The sequence below is a fragment of the Vigna radiata genome, chromosome 11 (assembly GCF_000741045.1).
Source record: "Vigna radiata var. radiata cultivar VC1973A chromosome 11, Vradiata_ver6, whole genome shotgun sequence".
NCBI classification, from domain to species: Eukaryota; Viridiplantae; Streptophyta; class Magnoliopsida; order Fabales; family Fabaceae; genus Vigna; species Vigna radiata.
In genome coordinates, this window is record NC_028361.1 from 4,071,000 (window position 1) to 4,091,737 (window position 20,738).

At 27.9% G+C, this 20,738-nt stretch overlaps 3 protein-coding genes across 3 annotated transcripts; 2 read left to right on the forward strand and 1 right to left on the reverse strand.

The window, feature by feature from the left end:
* Window positions 1-796: 796 nt before the first annotated feature.
* LOC106776628 (subtilisin-like protease SBT1.7) lies at window positions 797-3,328 on the reverse strand. Its single transcript, XM_014664111.1, has 2 exons — window positions 3,319-3,328; window positions 797-3,120 (listed from the first exon to the last, which is right to left on the reverse strand). The coding sequence occupies exons 1-2, from the start codon at window positions 3,326-3,328 to the stop codon at window positions 797-799; spliced, it is 2,334 nt and encodes a 777-aa protein (XP_014519597.1).
* Window positions 3,329-7,359: 4,031 nt separating this feature from the next.
* Window positions 7,360-9,055, forward strand: LOC106777250 (pinin). The gene has a single exon (XM_014664813.2). The coding sequence runs from the start codon at window positions 7,820-7,822 to the stop codon at window positions 8,822-8,824; it is 1,005 nt and encodes a 334-aa protein (XP_014520299.1). The 5' UTR covers window positions 7,360-7,819; the 3' UTR covers window positions 8,825-9,055.
* A 5,035-nt stretch (window positions 9,056-14,090) lies between these two features.
* On the forward strand, window positions 14,091-16,700 carry LOC106776960 (probable protein phosphatase 2C 78). The gene is made up of 4 exons (XM_014664444.2): window positions 14,091-14,619; window positions 14,985-15,364; window positions 15,797-16,033; window positions 16,169-16,700. Exons 1-4 carry the CDS (start codon window positions 14,361-14,363, stop codon window positions 16,418-16,420), a joined length of 1,128 nt encoding a protein of 375 aa, XP_014519930.1. The 5' UTR covers window positions 14,091-14,360; the 3' UTR covers window positions 16,421-16,700.
* Window positions 16,701-20,738: the final 4,038 nt, after the last annotated feature.

Genomic DNA, 20,738 nt, shown 5'->3' on the forward strand with positions numbered 1-20,738 from the left:
AATGTTTGTTAAGAAGATATAAATTATTTTCAAAAGTAGTAAAACAATTTATCGTAAATTAATTACATTAAATTATATATAAATTTAACGACAATAAAAATTGTATAAAAACTTTCGGATCATTATATATATATATAGAGGGTTTGTTAACACGCGTACACCTGTTTTTGAGTTGGTACATTTTGAGAATAAAAATTATTTAAATATTCTTGACCTTAAAACTTAGAAGGCGTGTTAACAAACCCCTCTATATATATATATATATATATATATATATATATATATATATATATATATATATATATATATATATATATATATATATATCTATCTTTTTAATTTATATTTCTTATTCAGATCCTAAAAATTGGTTCTAAAATACTATAATTGAATTATTTAAGAGAAACTAACAAAACGGAAATTGTTTTTGCCGACGTAACAAAACTAACAATTTACTTGTTTCTTTATAATTTCAATAACATAGTCTTATTATCTCTTATTATATACCCTTAGTCCTTACCATAAGATTAAAAGAGAAATGAGTAAAATACAAAACCGCATTGTTGTTTCATTAGAACTAAAAAATTCTTTTATTGATTTCTGAAAAGATAAGTTCAAAGAACATATCAAAAGAATGAAAGAGTAATATATATATATATATATATATAATGTGATTGCAGCATTCATATTTATAATGTAATATATAACGTTTTATGCTAATCAAGTCTAGACTATAGTTTTTATCAAAGTCAAGAAACTTTAATAAATATCTCTATAATTTTTATTTAGGTCATCTTTATTCCCAGATAATTGAAATAGGACTTCCGACTATAGTTTTTCCATTTGACCATTCTAAACGTCCAAAACCAACTTGCCTTCGTGTTGGCGGATTCGGAGTTGTAAATGTCATCTTGTATGATTTTTTCTCATTTTTGTTGAAACTCAACACGTTTGGCTCAACAGTGATATTCACAGATGGGATATCCAACGTAACCGATGCTTTGTATGTTCCTGCAACCCCCACATTGGTAAGAGTTCGCTCGTGAATAATGGTTGCAACGGAGCTTCCTGCTACTGGTTTAAACACCACTCCAAACGAAGGGTAATTTAAGCTTGTTACACTGTAGTGCGTCTGTGCATCACAGCTGAACTTTCTCCTTGCCACAGCTTCAATCCTATCTGGTGTGTAGTTTAATGCACAGAGAAAGTTCAGGTAATCATCCGCTGTTAAATCATAAACAAGTCCTGGATTAAGCGCGAGAATTGGGTTCACATGCCCGGCACCGACGGCAAACGGTGTTGAAGGAGCATTTGTGGCACTGTCTAATAGTTTTTCACCATTGTTGTAAGACGCATAAGCTGTGGTTACAAGCGCAGACCGAATTGCAGCAGGGCTCCAATTTGGATAAACCGATTTAATCAAAGCTCCTATACCACTGGCGTGAGGACATGACATGGATGTTCCTGTGATTATGTTAAAATCCACACGCCTATCATCCTGGTCGAGGTTTGTGGGACCTGCATATTGCGTAAATGCGGCTAATATGTTTGTACCAGGAGCAATGAAATCAGGTTTCAATATTTCTGGTGTGATTGGGTTTGGACCTCGAGCACTATATGCAGAAACAATTGGCGACGGCTGAATTCCAACCTCAGTTCCCTGGAACACAAGTGTAGCTGTTGGATTTTGTGTCTGTTGCAGGTACATCTTAATGGCTTTGGAGGTTTTGAAACCCACTGCAGCTGTTGGCAAAAGATGGACATCCGCCACTAATTCCTCTCCATCAATTTCTGCATTGGCTAACACCATGCCCACACCACCAGCAGATTTCACCACAAGCCCTTTCTCCACCCTTGAAATATTTCCACGATCACAGAACACAATTTTTCCCTTAACCTTTTCTGGATCCAAGCTATCTGTCAGACACAACTCTGCACCTACTTTTACGCTTGCATTTCCAGCGTATATGAGTGGCACCAATGTACGAGGTAGAAAACTGCCATCACTGATTGAAACTCCAGAGTAGTTCTGTCCATTCCCGAGTTTGACATATACCGGAAAATCACGATCTATTGTGCCAGCTCCCACAGTGATCATCCAAGGTGCTACATTTTGGAGAGTAGAGTTGGTAGGACCATCGTTTCCTGCAGCACATACAACTACAATCCCTTTCTCTATTGCTGCAAAGGCTCCAATGGCAAGGTTTTCTTCATCGTAATCAATTGCTTGTCCTCCGAGTGACGCTGAAATGACATTGACATTATCAGAGATGGCTGCGTCCATTGCCGCCAGTATATCAGAAGCAACACAATTATCTTGCCAACAAACCTTATAGATAGCAATTCTAGCGCGTGGGACCATTCCACGCGCGACCCCAGAAGCATAACCAAATAAGTTCGCATCTTTCACTGTAGAACCTGCAGCTGTGCTTGCAGTGTGGGTGCCATGGCCGTCAGAATCTCGTGGTGATCTAAACTGCGTTGCATTAAGGGGACCCACTGAGGCCTCGAAGCCTTTCAAGAAGAACCTAGCTCCTATTAGTTTTCTATTGCAATTGGCGGCACTGAAATTCTGACCTGATTCACATTTGCCTTTCCAACTCATAGGAACGGGTCCTAGTTCGACATCGTCAAAACTCTTGCTTTCAGGCCAAACACCAGTGTCGAGGAGTCCAATAATGATGTCACTCGTCGCGTTTGATTCAGGAAACATGTCTTTGATTTTATCAAGCCCAAGAAACTGCGGTGTTCGAGTTGTGAGTGGCTTGTATATTTTCTCCGGCAGCACCTTCAGAATCCCGATTTCACTCTTCAACAATCGGGCTTCTTCGGGAGTTAATCTCGTTGAAAATCCATGAATCGCATTGTCATAGTGGTAGAGCATTTCTGCTGAGTCAGATATCGATTTCAATATGGAGCGATACCAAATTGAATGATGATTTAATATTGTCGGCATTTCAGATTTGGCCACATGAACAATGTAAGTACTCTTTTCATTATCATTTTTTCTCTCAATTGTCGCTAGAGATACATCACAAAGGATCAAAAAGAAAACAAAAGTAGCTGCAGAAACTGGTTTATCAAACGTCTTCATGCTAAACTTACTTGTTTGTGGTGACGCTTTGAGGGGAATGTAAAAGAGAAATTGGCTTAAAAGATGACTCTGGAGTAAGAAAAGAGGAGATAATTGATTTTGGTTATTAGATCATTAAATTTATAAATTTGATGAGAAAATATAATAACAAGCATCTCAAGATAGAATGGGATACAAACTATTAATGCACGTAACACCTATTTTGTTTTCATTCAGTAACCTACGAACAAACATTTTCGTTACCTAATAAATGTGACGCGTTAACTTGGCCTCCTTATATAATGAATTTATTTTATAATTAAGAAAATAAAATAAACATGATAGTAATAATTCACATTTCAAGAGGAACTGATTATGTCTTAAAGGGATTAAAAAAGATGTGTAATATCTTTAAATTTATTTAATATTTAAGAGTTTTAATATTGTCCACGATAGATACTTATTGAGGAAACGAAATTAAAACTATTATATCAAAAGAATTATTGCACTAAAATAAGAGTTGCTGCCAGCTTTCTTTTTAAAGAGATGCATGTTTAAAATTTACATTATTAAAGATTAAATTTTATATTACTAAAAAATTAATTAAAACATAAATAAATATCATAAAAAGTTAATAATTTTAATTGAGTAAAGTAAGATTTTCATAAAAATGATTTTGTGTGTGGAATGTATCTCTTATTAAAGAAAATGTTCATTTCTTGTATTGAATAATTATTAAATACATATTAATGAACATGGAAGAGAGAGAAATTGCAAACGAAATAGTGCTGATTTCTGATAAAGAACTAAATATATTTATCATCCAATTAATTTCAATAATCAATTTAAAATAAAATAGAAAATTAATATAAAAAGTAATTAATCTTACTCTTGAAATAAAAAGATAAAAATATTTTATTCTTATGAAATAAAAAATATATATTTAATGGCTTTTTAAGCATTTTAATATTAAAAACCCAGATATTAATTATTCAAGACTTACATAATATTAAATAATACTCGCTGAGAAAACAGAATATTAAATAAAAAAGTTACCAGTTCTATTTCCAAAAAAGATGACCAACAATCATATTTGAGTTTAAATTTCCCGTCACAAAAATTTCCAAGATAAATATTTAGGACTTTTAAATCCAAATATTACTGTTGTTAACAAAAATATTAATTATCCAATAATTAAAAATATTAAATAAAAAAAAACCTCGTTTATTTTTTGAAAGTTGACCAATAATCCTAGTTGAACTTAAATTAAATGGAACCATTATTTTACATAAAACATTTAAGATTTTTAAATTCAAATATTCATGTTGTTAATATAATATATAATGACTAAGGAATTAGAAAATATTAAATAAAAAAGTTACCAGTTTACTATTCAAAGTAGACCAACAATTCTATTTAATTTAAATTGAGTGGAACTACAATTTTCATATTAAACGAAATTATTTTCAGGAGTTATGAATGACGGTATCAATCCTAAACCAAAATTTCGTTAGAATATTTTTTTATAAAATTTATCTTTTAAATACTGATTTAGTTTATATTTTCGTCCATTTTATTTAATATAAGATTTTTTTTTTAAATATATATGTAATTTTTATTTTGATAAATTATATTTATTTTAATTTTTTTTATACCATCGTCTAATTATCAACTGAATAATGTACAGGGTGATAATGTTTGAATAAATTGTGTGATTTTTGCTTACATAATTTATTATATAGTGGATGAGTTGAAATTAATTGAATTAATTAAAAATTATTTGAATAAAATCATTTGTTTATGTGATAATGAAAAACTTATGTTGATTTTGATATGTATAATTATTTTTCTTAATAATCTTTTGACAATAAATAATATATAATATGTTACTATTTTATTGGTTTACTAAAACTTATAAACATTGCATTTTAAGGTTTTCTTTTTTTATTAGATTGCACCACATGGAATGGAATGGAGTGGCACGTCACATCCCATTCAAAGATATATCAAAAGCTATAACAAATCTTGTTTTTACTGCATTAAGTTCAAACTTGCTCATAAAAACAGTACAAAAACTAAATGTATCATCACGAATTTAGACTAGTAGAGATTTATCTTTATTTATCAAACCTCACACGCAAACACATGCTCTTAGACATGAATCCAATTAGAAACCATCTCCAGAAAAATAGGTAAAGAGAAACTTTTACTAAATAGGAATTTGATGGACAAATTGTTTTTCTTCTATGTTAGCATCCTTGGGATTAGGACATTATAATTTTGAAAAGAATGAACAGAAACCACTAAAATCCATATAGTTTTTGGGAAATAAAGTTTTAATGTAAAGAAAGGAAAATTAATACAAAATCATTTAAAACTAATCATTATTTTAAAAAAACTTTGAAACTGAACAAAGCAACAAACACGCAGCCATGGATTTCCGACATCCCGAACAAAACGTTGACGATCACGCGTTTTTTCGACTTGAATCCGTCAATTTCCGACCTCGTTCTTCAATCCCATCCTAGAATTGATTCAATCCCATCCTAGAATTGATTCCTAAGTTACAGAATCGGTTTCTAGTCGCATAATCTATGGATATCACTCAGAACCAATTCTCATGAGCACAGTAACATTAAAAATAGGCCTTAATATCGTTTTTGATTCCTAGTTTGGGAAGATTTGTTCAATATGGTCCTACTTTTTTTTTTCATAACAATTGATCCCACCTTTTGAAAAAATGTGTTCAATTGAGTCCTTTTTGTTCATAGTGGTCTCATATTCAAGTTTAAATAGTTTATTATAATCCTTATTGTATATGATGATGACATGATTTTTAACATAACATTATCTCAGAATTGTTAAAATAACATTTGGATAGGTGAATACATGAAAGAACTTATTCACGTCGTAACAAAAAAGGAGTCAATTGAACAGTTTTTTTAAAAGTGGGATCAATTGTTACTAAAAAAAGGTAAGACCATATTGAACAAAATCTCCCAAACTAGGAACAAAAAACAGTATTAAGCTTTCAAAATAATAGTAGACATTTAAAAAAAAAAATCATTTATTTCTCCTAAAATCTTACGATCTTTGTACGGATCCATCTTTTATCTTATCTCATAAATCTTCTTTTTCAAATATGTGCAAATCACGTGAAACAAACAAACACAATTCTTTCATCATGCCATTCGCGTGAACAGTAGTAAACCAACAAAAACAACATAACCTAAAAACATCCACGAATCTCCCTAAATAAATACCAATGTTGCTCCAACGACAAAATACTAACGTTGGGTTTGATTTTTAGAATAAAAATTACCCAAATAGAAAAAAAAATGTGAAGAAAAAAGGAAACAAAATATATAAAAGATAAAATTAATTATTAATTTATCTTTAAAGTGAAAATTAACGAGAAACTGAATTTTCAAAGTTATGTAATTTAATTAATAAATAAATAAAAATAAAAAAGGGGTATAATTGTTTTCACTACTTTAAAATTATTTTTTCTTTCATTTATATCTTATATTCATCTTATTTTTCATTTTCACCATACTTTATTTTTAACGTACTTTATGGTTATGCAATCAATCATAGATATTTATGTGATAGACTGTATGATCATCAGTCGACGGGTCAAGTTATCACGAGATTAACATTAACATTAATTAGTTAACATAAAGATGATTACCAATGATCCTGATTAAACTCTTGTAATCCAAAATTTAATTTGAAAATTATAACTACTATAACTACCAAACAAACGCAAACTTTAATATTAAAGTAATAAATAACCTCTCAGTTTGATCAAATGGTAACAAGTTAGAGACCTAACAATCCTAAAACTTATAACATCCATCCACCAAAATATCATTAATCTTAAGTTTACATTTAATAAGTTTATATTTAATCTTATAAGAGAATTATACATAGACTTCAAGTCTAATTCAATGTAAATTTATACTTTTATATATATATATATATATATATATTCTTAAAAAGGCTTCCAACAGTAAATTTGAAAAGATTATTAAAAATTCAAAAAAGAATTAAATATCATATTAATTAAAAATAGAAAATTTAAATATTAAGAATAAAAAATTATTAACGATATAAATGTGAGTATAAATCTCACATTAAATAAAAAATAAATAAATAAAAAAATTATATTAAAGATTACGTGAGTTTCTTCCATATATACATGACATATGTATCATTAACGACTTAATCTAACACATTACATGTGAAAAAAAAAATGGCATACAAAGACAATCTTTTTAATAAAAAAAAACATAATGGATGAAAAAGTAGTGTATGAGAGAACAAGTATTTGAATATGATTTTGATTTTAAATAGCAGAAGGAGCCCACTCTGGAGGCATTTCCGGCTGGCGTTCATCCAGATGAATAACATCAAAAGCGACTGTAGAGAGGTACTGTCTCTGATAGTGGCTGGGCCAAATGATCAAACAGTTCCTTTCTTCACCCTCAAACAAGGAAAAGACATTATCTTAGGTCGCCTGCACTGCACTGCACCCATAACTTCGCTTATCCAATCTATTCTAATTCCTACTTTAGTCTTTGTCAATACTTCACTTTATTGCTCTTTATATTCCAAACTCTCTCTGTCACTCCATTCTGCCACACATCCACATTACCCTCGTAAAATAATTTCACTTACATTTTCCCTATAAATCCCATTCCTGTTACTCATAACTATTTAACCAAACCTTCTACCTTTCCTCAGATGGCTCAGCAGAAAAAACTGGAACAATTGAAAGAAGAGGAGGATCATGATGATGAAGAAGAAATTGAAGCATTGTCACTTTGCGATCTCCCCGTCAATCTCATCAACGATGAGACTCAACCAAAACCAGAACCAGATTCTCAGATCATAGAAACTCGAGAAGATTTTGATTTCCGCTTATGGGGTACCCCTTTTTCCTCAGAATCAGAAATGTGTGCTGCTGATGAAGTTTTCTTTCAAGGTCGGATTCTCCCCTTGCGTCTCTCATTAAAGCGATGTCAATCAAGGTCCGAGTCCTTGGGTCACGGTTCTCTGAGAGAGTTTCGTAGCAATAGCAGTAGAAGCAGCAGCATAAGAAGCCAGAACTCAACTAGTAGCAGCTCCTCCACCTCCACCACAACCCCAGGAATTTCCAAACCCAGACCTCAAAATCAAAATCATTTCCATGCTCATCCAAGTCCCCAACCTCAGTTGAAGGTAACCATTCCAAGACAAACAAGCTTCGGTAATCAAGGTAGAAAATCATCTGCATGGGACTTTTTCCGTTTGGGTGTGGTACCTGCACCCGAGATAGCATTGCAAGATCTCAAAGTTCGCAGCACCAACGGTATTAACAAAAATCAGATAGCTCGCAACAATAGCAACAGAAGCAACAATAGTAACCTCAACGCTAATGGCGCTGTAAAAAGGAGTTACAGCGCTAAGGGAAATCACGTTTTGAAACAATTTGTTGGTATAGGTGGTGGCTTTTGGAGTGGTTGCAGATGTTCAGTTGAAACAGTGCAATCGAACATTACCATGATTAAGGGTAGTACTAAAAGCGCCAACAAGACCGAAAGCGTAACGCACGCGATGAAAGAAAAAGCGGTCGAAAGGAAGAAACAGAAACAGAGACAAAAGCAAGGAAAGAGGACCATGTCGCGTCGTCGAACGTTTGAATGGATAAAGGAGCTTTCGCATGATGCAAGCTATGCCGATGATGAGACTTTGTTATCTAAATCTTAAACGCTTTAGCTCAGAGCATGCTTTTAAAATTTATATTATTATTGGGTTAGATTGCCTTTATAGCCGTTGGCTTTTGTTTTTGTTCTTAAATTTCATCATTGCGATCGAGAGTGGAGACTCTGTAATCAAAATTTCTTACCGTCGTGAGAATGATAGTTTTTCTTTTTCATTTCTCTTTTTGACTGATGTTGATTGAGTGCATGTTAAAGATTGAATGTGTTTCGTAAGATATTGTTGGTGAGATCTGTGTCCGAGGCGAGTGGCAATGGTGGATTATAGAATGATAAGGTCCTCTGTAAGTGGGAATAATTTGGTGCTTATGCTTGTCGTGACAGAAGGAACTTTCGATCCTTAATGATTGGATAATTGATTCCTTGGAGTATGTGAAATAATAATGATGCATGGACATCTAAGAAAATTATCCCCTTTTATATATATTTTAATAATAAAATATGATTCCTAAAAAAGGTTAAATATACGTTTCTTTTTAAAAAAAATCACAGAAATATATACATTCTTTTTAATTTACAATATTACAAGTATAATAGAAATATTTTAATGCGTTAATATAGTTTTCTCTATAAATTTTCACATGTATTTTTTATTTTACTTACACTCTCGGGGTAAATCTTTTTATATCTATAAATTAAATGATACTTACAAGACAGTGCTTCCAAAACTATTTTCTAAATAGAAATAAGTTTGATTTTTTATTGTTGGTTATATATTAACTCTTATTCATCTTTAACTTAGAGTATATATAACAAAAATGTTACTTATTTATTTTAAACAACTTTAGAAAATATAGATAATTACAAATAATAATAATTAAACTAGTTTAAATTACATTTTAAAAATTGTGGATAATTTAAAACACATTTAAAAATATGCATAGTTTATACCATATATTTAAAATTGTAGGTAATTTAACTTTAAATATTGCAATGATTAAGTGGGTCAGGTGACAATCAAATCATAATACTTAAATTAATTAGTAAGTAAAAAGTGTTATTCTTGATCTATAAGTTATATCTTTTGATCTAATAATGAATATTAAATATATAAATTGTCATCATATCTATATCACTATTGTCTTTGAATAACAACCACATCTATGTATTCCAGAAGTGCACTCAAACTAATGGCTAAACTTAAGCTATTAATTCATAATATTTATGTCTCATTAAATGGAAATATTGTGAAATAATTAAAGGTGTTCAGATAAAAAAAATGTAGGATATTATATGAAAGTTAAATCATAAATAGAAAAAATCTATAAATATGTAAATTAAGAGCTTAAAATATTAAATAAATAAATTTATAAAAGTGTACGCGAACTGTCACAAAAATCCATTTTAAAGGCAATGGTAATCGTTAGGATAGGTATTCCTAACATTCATAATAAACTTGTGATACCCCATCAGTTTTTATTTTATTTTGTTTGTTTGATTGTCAAATCTTGTTTTATTCATTTCACCCAACGGATATAAGACTAAGAAGTTATCAAGCCCAGGTATGAATTGTTAGGGATACTTTATTGGTGGCTGCTATTTACACCTTAACTTTAACTCTTCGCAGCACTTTTCTTTACGTTATTTTTGTCAAAAAAAAAATTAATACAAACTAATTATTTTCAGTAAGATTTGTGGAATAAAAAATCAATCTGGTCTGAGATAACTTTTAAAAGGAGAAATATTTTTTAAACTGAAATCGAGAAAAAATTATGTTAGTTAAAAATATTTATCAGGTTAATTGAGAGTAAAAAGAAATGTTCTAAATTAGTAATTATCAAGTTATGTTATTAAATAAAAATTTGATCAAGTTAACAATTAAATTAATTGATATATATATATATATATATATATATATGAGAAATTTATTTTATGGGATAATCATTTTTGTAATTATAATTTTAGATTTAAAATTGATTTTGAACTTTCATTGTAATTTTTAAAATATGAAATGTGTAATTAAAAAACAACAAAGTATACTGTCAATGGTATTTTTTTTTTCTTGGATATTTGTATGGTAAATAATAGAAAACTAAAAGCTAACATGGTTCTAGTCAAGTCAACGTCAATTTTAAGTCTTAAAAAAAGTGTGTGTGTTTTTATATATATATATATATATATATATATATATATATATATATATNTATATATATATATATATATATTGTTTAAAAAAAAAATACGCAATTCAAATTTGATATATTTCTAAATTCTTCAGATAAAGTAATTAACATTAATCACATGGAACTTTTATTTTATGTTATCTGAAATTCCTCAGTGTATTATTTGAAACTCCTTCATATTGGTTGAAAACAAATTTCGTATAAAATTTTCATCATTTAAAAAAAATTATATCTAATATCGAAATATATTATCTCTATATATTTTAAATTCTCTTTTCTCAAAATTTCCCGTCCAAAATTTCTATATATTCTTAAATCCAAGTCCTAAAGTTTGATGTTGCCTGGTCCAAGTCGTGGTCTTCTACTTTTACTTTACTTATTTTTTTTCTAATGTGTGGTCCCTGTATGTTAAGTATATCAAATGCATTTTCAGCCATTTCTTTCACTTCCTTTGTATACTTTAACTGAATTTGGAATTAGTAACTCAAGCTATGATATATTTTTTTTTACCTAAATTTTTAAAAGGAAAAAATATTTTGATATAATTTCTTTTATAATATTTTGATATATTATTTTTTATTGATTTATTATGACATTAATATATTTTAAATCTAATATAAAAATAATACGTGCGTTGTTGTATGAAAATGTTGTAAATTAATTTTGTTAATATATATTTTTTATATTCTTAACCAAAATGTAGGTGTGTATACAAATCCGAACTTGAAAAAATGGGCTAAGTGGTTATGTTGTATTCATGGAAAATCTTGAAGGGCACAGAATATACACGTAATTGACAAAGAGTGAATACCAAACCTTCTACTACACATATTAGATAATGATTTAGTGTTGAGGAATTTGATCCTCAAAGACGTGTATGTAAAGAGTGGAGACAGAACAAGACGTGTGTGACAAAGGAGTTCAATCATAAAAATTAAAAATCTTCTAATAATTATACAAAATATTCATAATCATTAAGTATTTTTAAATAGTTTAAGAACATATAGTAAAAACATATATGCACAAAAGATAAATTAAACATCTTTTATCCACTTAATATATTAGAAATACCAATGATTAAATTTACATGTTGCTAATCATTTTTGGTTTTATATTTAAAATAATATTCACGTTTGCCATATATTTTTACAAAATATATTGCTAATTGTATTTCAAAATTATGTGAATGTTGCGGCTGGTGTCAGTGCCTTTGTAATCCTATATTCAGTTTGTTCAAGTTTAGTTTTAAATGTGTGTGCCAAAACTACACTATAGGCTTGTGACAAATATTTGGATCAAAGGAAAAAATAAATTATATAGATATATAATATAATATAATTTGATGAGTTTTCATTTATTATTTAAAATAATGAATTTATAATATGATGTTTAAGTTTCTTATTTATATTCAATTACTTGTTAATAAAAAAATATTAATAAAAAAATTATTTTCAAATTAATATGAGAAAGACTGGTAGAATAATTTATAGCAACTAAAATTATTTATAACATTTATAAAAGAGATAAGAAAATATATATATATATATATATATATATATATATATATATATATATATATATATAATTATCAAATTCTAGAGTCTACGTAAATTCGAAAGAGTCGAATAAATTCGACTTATAAACTCAACTCTTAAACTCATAAGAGTTTACTTAAGATGAAAAAAAATTATACAAAAATATCTTAATTCAAACAAATTTACAAAACTATATAATTTTAAATAAATAAAATTAACACTTATATTGTTCATAAAAATAAATACTGTAAAACATAAATATTTGGATTATTATCATTAATTTTAATGTATTTCATTAAATATATAACTTTCAAAATCATAGAATCGTTTCAAACTCGCGATTTTACACGATCTTATCAATTTCAGAGTCCATTTTACCAAGTTTAACAACAAAAAAATTTATTTCCGAATTAATCGGAAACCATGTTCTCATATATATATATATATATGGGGTTTGCTAATTTACGTAAAGTGATTTTTCAGTTGGTATATTTTAAGAAAGTGTACCAAATTTTAGGTTACAAAAATATTCTTATTTAAAAAAAACATACTTTAAATATAAAGATACTTTAGTAATTTTAAAATTTAATTTAAATAAAAAAATATATAGTTATTCATTAATTGTTTTTTAAAATAAAAAATAAAAAGAAAGGTAGTTATTTTCCACTACTTAAGGAATATTTTTAATTATAATATTTTTAAATAGATATAATTTTTATAGTTAAGTTGTTTTTTAAAAATGGGTGATCACAACATATTTTCAATGACATAAAAGGAATAGCAATTTTTATTTCCATGACTTTATAGAACCTCTGGGTTTAAAGAATCCGGGTTAAAAAAACAACTACCTTTTATTTTACTTTTTTATTTTAAAAAATAACTACCTTTTAAAAAATATATAATAAAAACTAATAACTACCAATCAGGATTTTTAATAACTACCTTTTATTTTTTTTATTTTAAATTAAATTTTTAAATTATTTAAATACTCTTGGATTTAAAGTTGATTTTCTTTTTTAACAAAGACATTTTTGTAACATAAAACTTAATAGACTTTTCTAAAATATACTGACCGAAAAACCTTCATCTTTGTTAAAGTAAGTTTAGCGGAAGGATAATTGTTGGAAAAATAAAAAATAAACTCGCGATCTTCAATAATTAGTATTTCATTTTTGGAAAAGGTTGTCTAGATTACTAAACCATGTCTAGCATAAACTTAACAAATGCAAAATGTACTCAAATTATTTTAATAAATTCAAATCGTTTATTAGTGTCCGTCTTTTCTTTATTTGATATATTGAGAGAGAAACCAGCAGTATTTACATAACATAACATCAAACTAAGCTGACTTAATCATTAAGATTAGTAAATGCTTTTTCATTCTCTCTCTCTATATTATATTTTAAAAATATTATATGATAAAACTAAATTTTTACATTTTTTTGATATAAATATTCTTTATTTTTTTATTTTTTTGAAAAATATAAAATTTATATTTCTGTGATTATTTTATCTTTATACTATGCTTGAAAGTGCGTTCTGTAATCTGCCTCTGTTTTTTTATTTTATTATTTTTTAATCACCCCGTCCAATACTCTGCGAGGCTAATGAATCCGTGAGATTCTCATTCACTCCACAGTTTAATTTACTAGTTTATTGTTTTTTCTACGTTTAACGCGGAATCCACACGTTCCTCCTCATTCCCATTTTCTCCAGTGGTCAAGACCATATTAGTTACTTCAACAACCCAAAACACACTCACTCCCTCTTTTTTCCACTAACCGCGTATCAAACAGAACCAACCAACAGAACAGAACAGAGCAGAGCCGAGAAACAGAGCAGAGCCGAGAAACAGAGCGCGTTAAGGATGTTGGAGCGATGCCTGAGGCCACTGGAGATGTGTTTTGGTGGTGGAGGTGGCGACCAAAGCCTTCTCTGGGACACTGACCTTAAGCCACACGCTTCAGGGAACTACTCAATTGCAGTAGTACAAGCCAACTCCTCCTTGGAAGACCAAGCACAAGTCTTCACCTCTCCCTCCGCAACCTTTGTTGGCGTCTACGACGGCCACGGTGGACCCCAAGCTTCCCGTTTCATCACCAATCATCTCTTCTCCTTCCTCCTCAGTAAGAAGCCTAAATTCTTTTATTTCCTTTTCTATCATTACAATCCATAATCATCATTCTAATTTTTCAACTTGTAATAAATGACAATACTCCGTCCAAAAGTATGGAGATTATTTTCAATAATAATGGTGCAGCCCACATAATAATATATTTCTCCGCCGAGCTCTTTTAATTCTGCAAGCAGAAACATAGGAAAAAAAAAAAAACAAAACAGAGCTTGATACACTGGTAAGGTAAATACATCAGTTATATGATACACGTATTTCTGAAATTAGCAGTACTTTCTCCGTTGCAACTAAATATACGATATTGATTTATAATTAATGATGTAGAAAGTTGATGAAACTGAGTGTTCTGCGTTGCAGAATTCACAGAAGAGGAAGGTGGGTTGTCGGAGGAGGTGATAAAGAAGGCGTTCGCAGCGACAGAGGAGGAGTTTTTGCGTTTTGTGAAACAAACATGGATTGCGCGGCCACAGATGGCTTCAGTGGGTTCGTGCTGTATTCTGGGAGCGATTTCAAAGGACGTTCTTTATGTTGCTAATCTGGGGGATTCAAGGGCGGTTCTGGGTCGGAGAGCGTTGGAAGGAGAGGTGAATTGCGGTGGTGTGGTGGCGGAGCGTTTGTCCACTGACCATAATGTTGGAGTGGAGGAGGTCAGAAAGGAGGTGGAAGCTCTTCACCCTGATGACGCACACATTGTGGTCTGCACTCGTGGAGTTTGGCGAATCAAGGGCATTATTCAGGTATATTTGTAAATTGTATGACCTTCGTGTATTTGAGAATCTAAGTATGAGTTAAAATTCAGAAAATGAAACACTGTGAAAACCCATTAATTCATTATCTGATTAAGAGTAAATTCAATTCCTTATATTCCCTGGTTGGGCTGAACTGATGTCAGATACTTTGTGAATGAATTTACTTCCAATGTATTAGAGGTTATTAAAGTAGAGAGATGCAAATTCATCCTTAGTTGAACATTGTATGCATGGAAGAATAAGCATAAACATGCATCCATGAATATATTGTAGATTTGATAAGATTTGATAAAAAATAAGTAGGTACAAAATTTATTTTGCAAGTCAGGATTTGAGATTGAGTTAAACTTATTTAACAGTCTTATAAAACGAAAAGAAAATAAAAACTGGTAGTTTTTTTAACTATTTTTTGTCTTTCAGGTATCAAGATCAATTGGAGATGCTTACTTAAAGAAAGCAAATTTTGACGCAAACCCTTTGTTCCAACAATTTGCATGTCCATTGTACTTGAAGAGACCTGTAATGACAGCCGAACCATCAATACTGATGCGGAAATTGAAGGCGAATGATCTGTTTATAGTGTTTGCATCAGATGGACTTTGGGAGCATTTAACTGATGAAGAGGTTGTTCAAATTGTCTCCGGAAATCCCAGAACAGTAAGTCCACACCAGAAAAACATCCTAAAATAAACTACAAACACAAGTTGAACCATAAAAACATAATACTAAAACCAAACTTTAACTCAACTAAAAAATATTGAAATTACATAGGTAACTGGTTTTGTATTGCAGGGAATAGCAAAACGAGTGGTGACAGTTGCATTAGAAGAGGCAGCAAAGAAGAGAGATATGAGGTACGATGACTTAAAGAAAGTTGAGAAAGGTCAAAGGCGTCATTTTCATGATGATATTACAGTGATCGTTCTATATCTCGATCATTCGAAAGAATCTATAAATGGTAGGTCAAGATATAAAGGAGATTATGGCTGCATTAATACTCCCATTGATATCTTCTCTCAAAGTGCAAACGAAATTGATCTTTAAACTGAATAAGCTCATACTTTATTACTACTATATAGCGTCTTTTACACTCCCCACCACTTTTTAGCTCGAAATTGACCACATTTAAACAAGAAAAAACATTTCTAAAGAGGTAGCAAAAAGAAGGGATTGTAAATGTGATGATGTAAACTGGTTAAGTTGTAATTGTAGATTGACAAAACGTTTCAAACGAACAAGGATATATGCTTTATTTTCTTGTTGTTGTTTTATTTGTAGAAATTGAAAAAAATATATATATATATATAAAAAAAGATAATTTAAAACAATTCAGCACCCTGTTAAATCAAATGAATTAGACTCTCACGGTATTTTTTTGCTATTTTTATTGAATTTATCCTTTTTCATAATTGTTATAACACCTTTTAATAATGCTAAATTATTTTTCATAGTTGCTATAACTCCTTTTTAATAACTATAAAGATAAAAAGAAATAAAAAATTTATTTACTTAAAATACTATGAAATAGATTAGTCAAGTGGATAAGAAAGTTGAATTATAACAGTGATAGACAAACATCCCAATTTTTATTCAATGCCTCTCTAACACCAACAAAATAATGTTGTTGATTTAAAATATAAAATAATTTAGAATGAATTAACTTAAAGAATAAAAATAATATTTTTCTTTGTTAGGTGTGAAATAGGGATAGTAAAGTTAAGAGGTGTACATGAAACTTTTTACTTATAATAAAAAGACATTTATATCGATAATTTGTTCAATAATCATTATAATGTGATAAAATACAACACAGGAATAAAAAAGCGTGAAAAAGAGTAAAATAAGCATTAATTATATTCAATATTTGATATACACTAAAGATAAAATAATAATATAGTATATTGAAAGTAGTTAAAATAGTAGTAATATTGATTATATTTGTGTTGACAACAATCAAATAGTGATAAATGATGATGGTGATAATAACTATAAACAATTATAACAGTGAAATGAAATGACTATAATGATAATAACGATGATAATACTAGTATCAATTATATCATAAGTTGTGATAGTAGTTATAATGATCATAATAATAATAATAATAATAATAATAATAATAATAATAATAGTAATAAAAGTGATTATGTTAATAAAGATGATGATCTTGGGTGATCTGGTTACATTTTCTCTTACCTTAAAGAACAAAAATAAACATAAAAAAATAATTTGTGTATTTTTTTAAATTTAAGTAATAAACCTAGCTAATTTTAACAATGATATTATATATATATATATATATATATATATATATATATATATATATATATTATATATTAAAAATTTTAATTTAAAAATAATAATTATCATCTTATAAAAGAGATTATTTCCATCTAAATTATCATAAATCAAGGATTAAACCGTTAGACTCGGAATATAAGAAACACGTTTTATTTTAATTGGCCTATTTTGTGAGATTTTTAAGTTTATTTTTATGGTTAAATTTAATTTTTACAATTTAAAAATAGTGTTGAAAAATCACTAAAATAAGATTAAATTATAATATAGAATGAGATACATCTCACTTCATTGAATTATTTTTGGAGGTTGAGTAAAACTTAAATTTTATTATTTTAATTTGATATCATAGTCATTTGTAATTTATCTTAATCCAGATTTAGGTTGATTGTATTTAAAATCTTATCTCAATTATAAATAAAGTCAAATTATAGTATAAAAATTGAAATGAACATAATTTTGTTAAATTTATTTTTTGAAACTGAGTTTGACTTAAATAATTGATTATTTTATATTTTTTTAATTATTTTTTTTTGTGATAAAAAAGTGTAAAAGTGAAACAACAAGGATATATAATATAAAGTATATACTTCAAACTCCAATTACTCATTTGATGAAATAAAATTGATAAAGTTAAAAAATATGTTTAAAAAAAATCATAAAAGTAAAACAAATATTTAAGTTTAAAAATATTTGAAATGTTTCTTTACTCATTTTTCTAAATCATAATAAAATATATTTTTTAAAACATTAATATAAATTATAATACAAAATGAAATCCCATGGAAGAAAAAAAAAAACAAAAACGATTCAAATTTAAATATAAATATATTTTCTTTTTAATTTCACGTCAATGATATTAATTTATTATATTATAGTGAATAAAACATTTTTTACAATTACATGGATAAAACTATACTTATAATAATGAGTTGGAAAATAAAAATAATTATAAAAAATAATATTTTACATGATAAAAAACAAATTAAAATATTAAAAATATGTCAAATTTATATCATAAAAACTATTTGGTATATCATTTTCTGAAATTGTATAACAAAATATATAATTAATGGTACGATGAGATAAAAAAAATTTAAAGATTTGAGAAATTTTTTTAGAAATCAAACTAGTTAAGTAATTGAGAAATAATGAAAAATATACGAACAAGCAAAAGTTTTTTCAAAGTGAAACAAAAATTAAGTATAAAAAAGAAGGATAATGATATTTAGACAACATTTTTTGACAACATTTGAACATTCATTACGTGTCAATGTGTGATTGGTCAAAAATTGTTCTACAATAATGCTTATGATTATTATTATTTATTGTCGAGTAATTTTTGGCCAATCACATATTGACACGTAATCAATGTTGTGTTGTCTAAATATCATTATCCAAAAAAGAATACAAAACATAAGTTTTTTTTTTAATAACCATAATAAATGCAATGCTAAATAATTAAACACTTAATATTCTGAACCAAATGTTCTCATAAAAAAAAACGTCAAAATATTTAAAAAAATCATCAAATATGAAATCTAAAAACTATTTGATTAACTAAAATAATACATTTTAAACATAACCATGAAAAAAAAAAGTATAGTAATCAAGATTATGATAAAAGATAAAATATGTTGAAGATGTGAGTAAATTTTAACAATAAAAACCAAGACAATTATATATATATATATATATATATATATATATATATATATATATATATATATATATATATATACTGTATGTATGTGTATGTCTATTTAAATGAAGACTAAGACGAGTATAGAGACGTTCGTATTCAATTAGAAATGTCGAATATTACCTATACTTAAATGTACTCAATCAATAAGGAAATTTTTATCAAAATGACAATGAATTCAGACGATATCAAGGAGAACAAATTTATTTAACACCTTTAAATGTTTTATATTTATAATATCTATATATATATATATATATATATATATATATATATATTTGATCTTATCCAATTATTTATGTTTATACTATTTTTCTCATCTTTTCTAAAAGTAACCTAAAGAGCACGGCACTTTTTTAATAGAACCAAAATATCTATATTCTGATAAAGACATGAACTCTGCTGCCTAGTTTAGAATTAGGAACACTGGAGGGATGCCGTGATCTCTAGGTTATATAATATAACGTGGTTATATCATTTATAATTAATCATAATTTCAACAACGAAAAGTTTCTAATCTCAAGTAAATTCTATCATTCTTTTTCATTGCTATATAATGTAAACAAAGAAAAAGAGTTTAAAAAGTAAAGGCGACTACTCAAAATAAATGAAAAATATATTTTTCTTATTAATTTTTAATAGGTGAAATTAAATAAGAAGAACATTAATAGTAGTTGGCTTGGCTCCTTCTCTTTTCGTTTCCCTTACTATAAGGTTTCATTTTCTTCTTAGTCAGTTTGTCTTAACTTTTCCTTTCTGGTCGCAATCAGCTGGTCCAAAAGCACGAACAAGTTGGTCCTATGGATAGCTGTTAATTGGGCTTAGACAAGAAGATGCACTCGAGTCTCTGTCATGGGTTTGATGCCCATAATGTTTGCAAGGAAAATGTCAAGTTCCCATTAATTCGGACCATCCATAACGAAAATGAAGGAGTGAAATCAGAAAATGTATTTTGTTTTTATTTTTTTAGTAAAATCATGTATTTTTGTGTTTTATTGTTATGAAGTAAGTATCTATCTTTACCGAGTGGAAGCCCAGCTGTCTCAGCATATCTTTTAAATTAAACTTTTAAAAAAATGACAAAAAAAAAAACTGATTGTGAGACATCACAAAATTTGTATTTTTGTAATGTTTAGTCAGTATGAAACATCAGTGAAAAATGTGTCATTATTCTTTTTTAAAAGAATTTAATATAGAATATATATATATATAGTTAGAAATTGTTAATTAAATTGTAATAGCTCACATGGTTCCTTTTAAGAATGATTTGCTTAAGTAGATTATTTTTTAAAATAATAATATTTTTTTGAAAGATAAAAATTATTATTTTACATCAAATAGTTAATCTAGAAATTAATTTTC